Below are 11427 nucleotides of genomic sequence, written 5' to 3' on the forward strand. Positions count from 1 at the left end.
CGTGGCCCAGCCCGCGCAGCTGAAAGCCATGATGGGTATAAAAGCAGAGGAAGTGGCCCGGGGAGGGGGGAGGCCACGGCATAATTCGATTAAAAGGCCATAAAGGCAGAAGGAGCCGAGATTGGGGGTGGGGGGAGGCTCTGGCACCAGCACAACCCCACAGCAGCCCCTGGAGAACCCTCCGGGGAGGGGGGTGGTCTCAGCTCTGTGAGGGAGAAACTGAGGCAAAGGGGATGGGGAAATGTCGGGGATGGTGGGTGACACCGTGGGGCTGGGGGTGCTGCTGGGTGCCCCTGCACTGGGTGCCCAGCGGGGCCGATACCCCGATACCGGGTGCCCCCCAGCACCGGTCACCCCGTGGTGCCGCCCTGCTCTCTCACGCCCCATCCCCTTTTTCCACAGGCTGCCGAGTGCCATGGCCGCGAGTCCCCGCTGACATCGCCCCCCACACCTCGAGGTGTCCCCTCCGCCGCCACCACAGCCATGGGTGACTCCTACGCCGCCGCCTTCCCCAGCGCCCCGGGGCTGCTGTCGCCGTCCACCAGCCCCCAGGCGTCCCCCGGCCCCTACGGCCCTGACTACGGCCCCTTCGGCCACCCCTTCCCAGCSCCGTCCGGCGCCCAGGAGGTGCTGGGGGCCCCCGTGGTGGTGGCGACCAAGGGACACCCCCCGGGCGAGTGCCTGCCGGGGGTCTACCCCTCGCTGGAGATGCCGCACCCCTACGGCTCCTGGTACAAGGGCGGCATCGGCGGGGGGCTGCCGGGGGGCTCGGGGCCCGCCGCCCCGTCCTGGTGGGACGTGCACCCCAACGGCGGCTGGCTGGGGGGGCCGGCGGGCACCGAGGGGCTGCAGGGCTCGCTGCAGGGCCAGCCCACCCTCAGCCCTCCTCTACCCGCCTACGGCTCCGATTTCGGCGCGCTGAACCCCCCTCCTTACACCAACACCCCCGCGGCGCCCCCCACCCCAAAACCCAGCCCGGGTGAAACCCCAAAAGGTCCCCGCGGCGGCTCCCTCGGGGGACGCCCGGCGTGCGATTGTCCCAACTGCCAGGAGCTGGAGCGGCTCGGCGGCCCGGGMGGGGCTCGGCGGAAGCCGGTGCACAGCTGCCACATCCCGGGCTGCGGCAAGGTGTACGGCAAAGCCTCGCACCTCAAAGCGCACCTGCGCTGGCACACGGGCGAGCGACCCTTCGTGTGCAACTGGCTCTTCTGCGGGAAGCGCTTCACCCGCTCCGACGAGCTGGAGCGCCACGTCCGGACGCACACGCGCGAGAAGAAGTTCACCTGCCTGCTGTGCAGCAAGCGTTTCACCCGCTCCGACCATCTCAGCAAGCATCAGAAAACCCACGCCGAGCCCGGGCCGCCCAAGCCGCCCCCCGGCACCGAGCAGCCCCCCGCGTCCCCCCGGCCGCCGCCCACCTCGCCCGGTAAGGACGGCGGCAGTCCCGAAGCCGGCAGTTTGTTGGAGATTTGAGCCTTTCATCGTCTTCATCTTCGTCATCATCCTCTTCCTCCTCCGCCGCGCCGCGGGGGATATTTATTACGGGGTGATGCCCCCCCCAAATGCCCCCCTCCCCTAATTCCCCAGCTCCTCGTTAGCCATTCTAATTTATGTCTTAAATTATGGGGGGTGGGGGCTCTCCGAGCGCTCTGGGGCTCACTGGGGGGTGTCAAGGTGAGATTCCCCTTTTTCTGTGTCTTCCCCTCCAACCTTCCCCAAACCTTCTCACCCCCCAGCCCTCGCCTCGCCCGCACTCAGGGACAGGGTTTGCCCCCCTCCCCCGGCCTGGTTCAGCAGTGCTATCGTAACGTGTCCCCCCACCTTTTTTTAGCTGCTTGCCCCTCCTGCCCCCTGGAAAAAAAAGCAATAAAAGGATTGAGAGTGGAGCCGGGCCCCCCTTCTGGGTGGCTTCATCTTCACAGGGATGGGCTCAGCTTCCTCCTCCCTGCAGGGATCCAAGGGAAACTGAGGCACGGGGGGGGCATGGCCCTGCTCGGGGTTACTGTGTCCCCTCCTCTCTGGGGGTGGCAGGAGATGAGTGGGGTTGGGGACAAGCTGGGCTGTCCCTTTGTTCCCAACCCCTTRGGCGTTGTAGCCCATGTGGTCCCCTGTCCCTCTCCCCTTTCCTCGTGTCCCCAGGACCTGTAGGGCCATGTCCTCCCTGTCCCCATGGCCCTGTGACCCCAAGAGCCTGTCACCATGTCCCTATTGTCCCATATCCCCCTAACCCCATGCCCCTCCTCATGTCCCCAGCCTCAGGGACCCCCCAAGCTCTTTTTGGGGGCCCTGATGGGACTCACCCTGCACACGTATGTCCCCAACATCCAAGGACATCACATGTACACAGGGACATATGTGTGCACAGCCCCATGCCTCAGTTTCCCCCYGGCCACATCCCAGGGCCCACGTGGCAGTGCCAGGCACGTGGCAGGGCCACGTGTCCCCGAGGACACCCCAATTTTGGACGCTGTGGGCTGGCRGGGACCCCGCTCCCCTCCCCCCGAGCTCCCCCTCCCCGTGCCCTGGGCTCCCGCCAGCCCTTTGATGCGCTCAGCCCTGGTTTGGGGCTTTTCCTAAAAAAAAAACCCCAAAAGCCACGGAAAAAGGCAAAAGGAGGCGGAAACGAGCTCCTGTGCCAGCTCGGAGGGCGGGGGGCAGCTGCTGGCACCCATTGCCCCGGGGGGACAGGGACAGSGATGGCAGCAGGTCCCTGTGCCAGCCCCGCGGGAGTCACGGTGGCCACGAGCTGGCCAGAACCCAGGAGTCCCCAGGGAACAGGAGGACACGCTGTCCTCCCACACAGGGAGGGGGGAAACTGAGGCACAGAGRCATSARTGGARTAKCTGGAGCTCAGTGCCACCACAGAGAGTGTGACAGAGCTGTCCCCGGGGTGGCACCTGGGGGGATTCAGAGCGGCAGTGCCACCTCTCCTTGTAGCCCTTCAAGCCAGCCACACCCTCCCCCGCCACAAATTTGCCCATTTCGGGGTTTTTTCCCCCCAAAAAAACGCCAGCCCTGCTGCCGCTCGCCGTGGGTGGGCCAGTGCCAAGCAGGGCAACGAGCCACGTCCCCGAGCCAAACCCCGGCCCGGTGGCCACCGAGGGCTCGACCGCCCGGAGCCTCCCAAACCACAGAGCCCAACCCCATCCAGCGACCCCCCCCAAATCCCAGCGGGGACCCTCCCCCTCCGCCACCACCGGCTTTTTTTTCCCCGTCTCGCTGCCCCATCAGGGCCGGTTTGGGGGGGTCCGAGGGACGCCACGAGGCCACGCCAGCCCTGCGGTGGCTCTGATGTCGGCGCCATCCCAAATCGTCGTCTCCTATCGAACCCCGCTCGCTCCGTAACGGGCGAGGAATGTGGGGCCCCCCGCCGCAGCTCCCCCCGCCGCCTTTATTTAATATCCTGAGAAAATTAAAATAACTCTTGCGGCCGCTAAGGAAAACACGGAGATAAACAGGAGGAAAGCGGGAGCCCCGGGACAGGGGCTGGGAGAGAGCCAAAGCGGGGGCACACGAGGGGCGCGGCACCCAGGTGACACGGGGAGAASGGACACGGGCAGATCCCCCCGCGGGAGGGGACACCGGGGGAGGTGGCACTGGGGACATGGGCACGCACGGGACCCCACGGGAGCGCGGGACACCGGGATGCCCCGGGAACCCACGGCGGGGGCGGGACACGAGAGGTGCCCGCAGGACACAGAAGGGTCCCGGGGGTGTCCCGGGGTCCCGATCTGATCCCCGGTCCCGGTCCCGGTCCCGGTCCCGATCCGATCCGATCCGATCCGATCCGATCCCGATCCGATCCGATCCGATCCCGATCCCGGGCCCCACGTGACCCGCCGGCTGCACGCGCTGCCGACCCGCCCCTTCACGGGATGGGGCTCCGCCTCTCTTAAAGGGGCAATTAATCCACAGTAGATCTCCCACCAAAACTAAGCCATCCCCCCTCCGGATACAACCGGAGAGTTACCGGATTTACCAGAGTGACGAGTGTAAGCAGGGAGCAGGGAGAATCACGCAGCCTCCGCGGCGGAAAATCGGGGAGGGCGATGTCGAACACCAGTGACGACCCCGTCCCGTTCCTCCACGGGCCGTGGCCCCTTTAATTCTGCCACACCCGCCACGAGAGCGGCGCGCGGCGGCGATTGGCGCGATCCGGGAGCGGGAAGGGGTGAGTGGAACCAACATGGCGGCGCCGGGGGCTGAGGGCGGGGAGCGGGTGAGGGGGAGCCGGGGGGCACCGCGGGGAAACCGGGGGGTACCGGSGGCTGTGAGCGGGTGAGGGGCGGCGGGGCCAGCGGAGGGACCGCCGGCTTGGAGCCGCCGCGTTCCGAGGGCACCGGAGGCTTCAGCTGTCGCCCCTCACCCCGGGATCGCCCCCAGGCCCGGCGCCGCTATGTGCACCCTGGGGCTGTTCCCGCCGCCGCCTCCCCCTGGAGATGTCACCCTGTACGAGCTCAACAACGCCCTGGTGTGCGGCCGCCTCAGCGAGCAGCTCCCGCTGGCCTTCCAGAGCCAGGTGAGAGCCCCGGGCCGGGCGAGTCCCTCCTTCCCCTCCCCAGAGCCAGGCGAGCCCCTCTTGCCCCCCGAGCCGTGTCACCCCCTCCATCCTGAGGGTGCCACATTTGTCCCCCTTTAGCTGTGGCTCTGCCGGGGTCTCTCCCCCTCCAGGCTCCCTCAATCTCTTTCCCCATTCCCTCGCCCCTTCTTGTGCCCCTTCTTTCCTCCCATCGTTATTTTCCCCCTGCCATGGGGGTGCTTCCCTTGGGCTCCGAGGGGGCTCAGGGTGCTGCGGGTGCTGCAGGTGCCCGAGCTGCCCGTGCTGAGCCTGCCCAAGGAGCCTCTCAAAGCTCACGGCCGCCTGGAGCCCAGCGCCCGCCCACCCTTCATCCACCATCGCGAATCCCTCTGGAAGCGCTGCCTCAGCGCCTGGTGAGTCCCCCGAGGTCCCCAAACCGCTCGATYTGCCCCCAGAACGGGCAGGGGCACCGGGGGCTGACCACACTCTCGCCACAGGCGCGACGCCGGGCTCTGCGGGCTGCTCAGGGAGCTCGCCAGCGCCGAGGAGGAGGGTGAGTTGGGGCTGCCTGGACATCTCCTGGGTCTCGCTGTGCTCCTTTGGTTGTGTCCTGCTGCTCCTGCCCGTGCCCCCGGTGCTGCTGACAGGGCAGCTGAGTGTCCTCTGTCCCCCCAGGGCTGCGGTGGCTGCGGATGGGCTCGAGCCACGCACTGGCCGTGTGTCGCTGGCTGTCCTCGCTGCACGGATCCCTGTTCCCACACCTCTCTGTGAGTCCTTGCAGCCCTGATCCCGCTGCTGGGGCAAGGGGAGCAGCGATTTTCGGTGGGGGGTGGTCCCTTCCTCACTGAAAAACCTCTAAAATACTCCTCCTGGTGAGTTCCAAACGCTGCTTCTTCCTCCACTGGAGGAAAATGGACACTGGGAGGGCTCTTGGGCAGCAAAATGCTCCAAGAGGGACCCAGATCCAGGTGGGGGAGAGGGAAATGGGGTGGGCACTGGGGGCCCTGGCTGCCAGCTCAGTGTTCTGCCTTTATCTGCAGCTGACCAGTGAGGACATGATTGCAGCCTTCTCCCAGGCYGTGGATTGGTGAGTCCTGGGTGTCCCAAAATCACCATKCTGGGGGTCTGGGACACCCCTGGARYTGGGTGAGGGGTGGGAGTACAAGGACAGGAAGGCCCTATTGGGGTAGTCTTGGCCATTAAAAGGAAATATTCCCCTACTGGCTCTGAGTGCTCTGATTTGTGTGTCCTAATTAGAGAGAAATTGGGGGTTAAAGGAGATCAGATGCTGGAAAATGCCTTCCAATTCTGACCAAAGACTGTGGTCACCATCTCCTCAGCAGAACTGTGTGAATAATTCCCAGAAACAGGGCATTTCCCAGAGAAAATGGCCTTGTTGAGCAGCAAAAAGGAAGTTTTATTTCCCTGGGAACTCTGGGAAGGGGCTTTGCCAGCCCAGGGGTGCTGGGGAATCTCACCCTGTCCTGTCCTCCCCTCCAGGGCCRGCTGCACCGTCCGGGCCTTCGCCTGGCACCCCCACACCAACAAATTTGCTGTGGCTCTTCTGGACGATTCCATCCGTGTCTACAACTCCAACAGGTGGGGCTGGCTCCCGGGATTTGGGCAGCCCAGGGTGGGCACTGCCCTGCTCCTGCTGCCCGTGGGCTCCTGTTCAGCCCTCCCTGCTCCTTCCCCACTCTCCCCCGAGCCTGAAGTGCTTGTTTTTTTCCTTTTTCCTTTTCCTCCTTGCTCCATAACTCTGGGGACATTGTGAGGGTCACCCAGGCCCAGGGGGTGGTGACACAGCCAGGGAGACACAGCCTGAGTGTCCTCTCTCCCCCAGGTCCCCCTGCTCCCCCAGGGAATGCCAGTCCCTGCTCAGAAGAAGACTCTGCCGGCTGCTCCTGCAGCCCCCCCAGTGCTGCCCAGTGTCCCCAAGCTGGGATTTCCGGCCAGCCCGGGCCCTCTCTGGGCTGGGGACAGCTCAGRTCCATCACACCAGGTGTGCTCTGGGTCACTCTGGTGTCCCCAGTCTGGGAATTCCTGTCCCCTCCTGGGGAAGCAGGGCACGGCAGAGCCACCCCTCCCTTCCCACTCTGCTGTCCCCCTCACTGTGGGCAGAGCTGGCAGGGGACACTGTGGCTGCATGAGGGCTGTTCCCCCACACTTCCCCCTGTGTCACCTGTGTCACCTGTGTCACCTGTGTCACCTGTCCCCTCGCTGGCAGTGCCACTGTGCCCTCGCTGAAGCATCGCCTGCAGAGGAACGTGGCTGCCATGGCCTGGAAACCTCTCTGTGCCTCCATCCTGGCTGTGGCCTGCCAGAGCTGTGTCCTCGTGTGGCACCTGGACCCCACCTCCCTCTCCACAAGGTGACAGCCCCCACCTTCCCTTCCTGGCTGTTGTCACCCCGTTGGGGCTGGCTTTGGGACAGCYCCACSCATCMTGCCAGCAAATGCCAGCCCTTCCCRGTGGTTCCTTCCTCCTCTTTTCCAGGCCCTCATCTGGCTGTGCCCAGGTGTTGTCCTACCCCGGGCACAGCCCTGTCACCAGCCTGGCCTGGGCACCCAGCGGGGAGCGGCTGCTCTCGGCCTCACCGGTGGACACAGCCATGCTGGTGAGGACACCCCAAGGGACACCCAAACTGGACAGGGGAGGCAGCTCTGGGATTTCACCTGGACCTGAAATCAKCCCTCCCTAATCCCATCAGAGTCTGATCCCAGTGTCACCATCGTSCTCCTTGTCCCTTGCTCCAGGTGTGGGACGTGTCCACTGAGAGCTGTGTCCAGCTGCAGTGGTTTGGGGGTGGCGGTGTCACCTTCTTGGCCTGGTCCCCTGATGGCAGCAARGTGCTGGCAGCCACCCCCTCTGCTGTGTTCCGGTAAGCTCCTCCTTATCCTCACATTTGCTCCAAAAAATTTGGATCTGGATCCCGAGTACCCTCACTGCTGCCGTGGGGGCAGAGTGGGGAATGGGTGGGTGATGGATTCCCAGAGCAGCAGGACTGGGCAAATTCCCAGGAATTCTGCTCCCTAAATCCCATTTCCTGCAGGGTGTGGGAGGCTCAGATGTGGACSTGTGAGCGCTGGCCCACCATCAGGGGACGCTGCCAGGTAGGATGGGACATTCCCCACCCGGGGAATCATTCAGGCTGGAAAAGSTGGTGGGACCAACCCGTGGCACTGCCAAAGCCACCACTGCCCTGTGTCCCCAAGTGCCACATCACACAGCTTTTAAATCCCTCCAGGAATGGGGACTCCACCCCTCCCTCCYTTGGGCAGCCAGCCCAAGGAAATTGTGGAAATCTTCCTAATTTGCAGAAATTTTCCCTAATACCCAACCTGAACTTCCCCTAGTGCAGCTTGAGGCCATTTTTTGATTTTCCCTGGGAGCAGAGCCTGATCCCCACCTGGCTATCCCCTCCTGTCAGGGGACTTGTGGAGTGAGAAGGTTCCCCTGATCCTCCATTTCTCCTGGCTGAGCCCCTTCCCCAGCTCCCTCAGGATTTCTCCAAGCCCTTCCCAGCTCCATTCCCACCTCTGGACATTGTCCAGCCCCTCTTGGAGCCCCAGAGTGACCCCGGGGTTCTGCTGTGACCACCATGCGGAGCAGACGTCACCTCCAAGGGACACGTTGGGGGTTTTATTCAAAATCCTGCRTTGCCAGCTGGCTCCAGGCGATCCTGTGGCAGCTCCAGGTGACACTGTCCCCCCCAGACAGGCTGCTGGAGCCCCGATGGCAGCCGGCTGCTCTTCACCGTGCTGGGCGAGTCCGTCATCTACTCCTTGTCCTTCTCCGAGTACCGGGGTGAGTTCGGCCYGGCTGGAGCTTCCCAAGGGCTGGGCAGGGTTCCCAAATGATCCCACAGCTGTGGGATGAGGAGCTGGGACAGTGACACACAGCTGGGACACACAGGGGGTATTTTGGGGTGTCCCAGAGCACAGAATCTCTGGAGTTCAGGATTTTCCATCCCTCACATCGCTCCTCGCTCTCAGTCGTGGTTGTGGGGTCGGGAAGGGTTTTCAGGGAGACTCCCATTGGGTCCAGGGCCAGCTCAGGGGTTCTGGTGTTTGCTGTCCCTTGTCCTCCATCCCAGCCACTCCTGGGACACCAGCACAGMTGCTCTGAGGAAAGGATAAATGAACAGTCACCATTTATGGAATGTGGATTTATCCCCCMTTTCAGGGGAGATGCAGGGGCAGGTGGGAGGCTCCAAAACGGCCTCGATCGTGGCAGACCTATCTGAGACCATCTTTGAGACCCTCTACGGGGAGGAGAGGTGGGTCTGGGGGACCCCTGGATCCCTGCTCCTCTTGGCAGCCACCCCTCACTGCTGGGGACATCCAGGCAGTCTCTGCCCCCCGACTTTGGGAATTTGTGCTGTTTTAGGATCGGAGGAGAGGTTCATTCCATGGTGTGGGACCCCACTGGGGAGAGGCTGGCAGTGATCATCCGAGGTCAGTCCTGCCCCATTCCTGGGGTTTGCCTGGAAATCCTGCTGCTAGCAGGGAAAAGGGACACTGGGGGACAGGGGGGACAGGGGAAAACCTTCCTGCTTCTGTCCTTCCTGCAGGACCCCCCGACTCTGCGGGCAGCCAGGTGACCATCGCCGTGTTCCGCACCCGCAACAGCCCCGTCTTCGAGCTGCTGCCCTGGTCTGTTTGGGGGAGCTTTGGGTTCATTGCAGGGGGGTTTGGGTTCATTGCAGGGGCTCTTGGGTGGGTTTGGGTTCATTGGAGTGGGTTTGGGTTTGTTAAATCCCAGTTCTTCCCCCATGCTCCTTCAAGCCCTGTCACCGCTTCACCCCCAAATGTCCTTTGGCTTCATTGTCCACTCACCACCTCACCCCACATTGGCTTCGAGTTATCCTTTTCCAGTGCATCCCATTAGATCCCAAACATCCCCAATTCCCTGGGTTTTCCTGTGCTTTGGGTTGTCCTTTCCCAGTGCATCCCATTAGACCCCAAACATCCCCAATTCCCTGGGTTTTCCTGTGCTTTGGGTTGTCCTTTCCCAGTGCATCCCATTAGACCCCAAACATCCCCAATTCCCTGGGTTTTCCTGTGCTTTGGGTTGTCCTTTCCCAGTGCATCCCATTAGACCCCAAACATCCCCAATTCCCTGGGTTTTCCTGTGCTTTGGGTTGTCCTTTCCCAGTGCATCCCATTAGACCCCAAACATCCCCAATTCCTTGGGTTTTCCTGTGCCATTAACCCTGAATTTCCCCCCTGCCCCACAGTGGCTTCGTGCGGGGTGAGCGTGGCGCCCGGCCCCAGCTCATCTCCTTCCACCCCAGCTTCCCTCAGGGTGCCCTCCTGACCGTGGTGAGTTCCTCTCCCTGGCCATTCCCATTCCCAGGGGACACTGGTGGCACTGGGAAGGGRCTGGGATTGGGGTGAGCCATGGGAAGGTCCCAAGGGTTGGGCATGGCAATTCCCACAGCATGGTAATTCCCACAGCACCCCAGGGTGGGGACAGAGGGGTTGGGCAGTGGCCAGGCAGGAAGGGACCTGGAGGGACTGAGGGACATTYCCAGGTGTGCCCAGGTGGCCCAGAATTCCAGTGGGATCCTGGCCTGGCTCTGCCAGCAGGAGCAGGGCAGTGATTTCTCCCCTGGCCTCATCTCCAGCGCTGTATCCAGGTCGGGACCCCCCAATTTTGGAAGGATTTTGGGGTCTGAGTCATGTCCAGAGAAGGGAGTGGAGCTGGGGAAGGGTCTGGAGTTCCAGGAGGGGCTGAGGGAGCTGGGGAAGGGGCGCAGCCTGGAGAAAAGGGGGATCAGCAGGGACTTTATCACTTCCCATGACTCCCTGAAAGGAGGGTGAGGGTCTCTTCTCCCAGGGAACCAGGAACAACACACRGGGAAACAGCCAGGTTAGGTTTAGCATGGATTTTAGGAAAAAAATACTTCCCAGATCAACAAGAATTTGGAATTTGAATGGGCTGGCAGCGGGGTTTAGAGTCCCCATCCCTGGGATGATAGAATGGTGATAAAATGGTGTCACGTCCTGGGTGGGACTCAATCCCAAAGGGTTTTCCCAAACTCTGCAGTTTGGGTGCTCATCTGCTCCCCTGCCCTGTCCCCACAGTGCTGGTCCTCCGGGAAGATCTCCCACATCCCGTTTTTCTTCGTCAGCGCCCTGGAGCCCCATGGCAGCCCCCGCCGCAGCCCCGTGCCCGTGCTGGGCAGTGTGAGAGAGCAGCCCCTGTTCTCTGAGCTCTGAGCCCAGCCCAGGGCCTGGAGCCTCATCTTCCTCATCTTCTTCATCTTCCTCCAGGGACCTCCTGGATGCTCTCCCTCATCTCCCTCCAGGGACCCCTGGGTGCCTCCAGCTCCTGCTGGGTGTCTTGCTGCGCCGGTGTTGTGCCTATTAAAAGTGGATTTTTCCTCCCTTTCCTCCCCCTTCCTCATCCTGAGGGAGCTTGAAGGGTTTTTGGGGGAGTGAATTTGTGATGTCCTGTGGGTCTGGGGGGCTCTGGAGTTGATTTTGTGTCACAAAGAGCTCGGATGAACTCACAGAACTTGGTGTGAGCTCACTGCAACCCATGGGCCAGGGCTGCTCGTTCGGGGTGAAAGAGCTCTGGTTTGGTGAAAGGGGAAGGCAGAGGGGTCTGTGGGGCCACACACAACTTACAGGCTTTAGGGTGGGTCCCTAAAACCCAATCTGAACACCCCAGGGTGCTTGTGCTGCCCTCCATGAGCCCCCCCAGCCCCAAATTGGGGGAGCAGATGGCTCTCCCCACCCCGAGAGGGGATTAATGGTGATGCTGGGGCGCAGCACGGATAAATCCTGGGATTACACAGCTCTAATCCCTCGGATGACACTGCCCTGGCTGGGATGAGGGGGAGAGTGTGGGGTCCCTGCTCACCCCACAGCCCCAGGACCCCCAAACCCTCCCCCAGAGCAA

The 11427-nt window shown here is 62.9% G+C and overlaps 2 protein-coding genes across 2 annotated transcripts in view; both read left to right on the plus strand.

Moving 5' to 3' along the window:
* The window catches only part of SP7 (Sp7 transcription factor), a 4036-nt gene extending 2147 nt beyond the window's left edge, over positions 1-1889 (plus strand). The window contains exon 2 of the mRNA XM_057387644.1: positions 403-1889. Within this exon, the coding sequence (XP_057243627.1) occupies positions 484-1473 (990 nt within the window). The 5' untranslated portion in view covers positions 403-483 and the 3' untranslated portion in view covers positions 1474-1889. The remainder of the gene's footprint in view (positions 1-402) is intronic.
* A 2386-nt stretch (positions 1890-4275) lies between these two features.
* AAAS (aladin WD repeat nucleoporin) lies at positions 4276-10906 on the plus strand. Its single transcript, XM_057387640.1, has 16 exons — positions 4276-4519; positions 4805-4932; positions 5017-5072; positions 5195-5286; positions 5560-5606; positions 6020-6118; positions 6747-6890; positions 7015-7135; positions 7275-7399; positions 7571-7631; positions 8235-8325; positions 8704-8797; positions 8908-8975; positions 9092-9173; positions 9758-9842; positions 10608-10906. The coding sequence occupies exons 1-16, from the start codon at positions 4397-4399 to the stop codon at positions 10740-10742; spliced, it is 1551 nt and encodes a 516-aa protein (XP_057243623.1). The 5' UTR covers positions 4276-4396; the 3' UTR covers positions 10743-10906.
* Positions 10907-11427: the final 521 nt, after the last annotated feature.

This window comes from Malurus melanocephalus, unplaced genomic scaffold (genome assembly GCF_030028575.1).
Source record: "Malurus melanocephalus ecotype Western Australia unplaced genomic scaffold, MMel_1.1 scaffold_1280, whole genome shotgun sequence".
NCBI lineage: Eukaryota > Metazoa > Chordata > Aves > Passeriformes > Maluridae > Malurus > Malurus melanocephalus.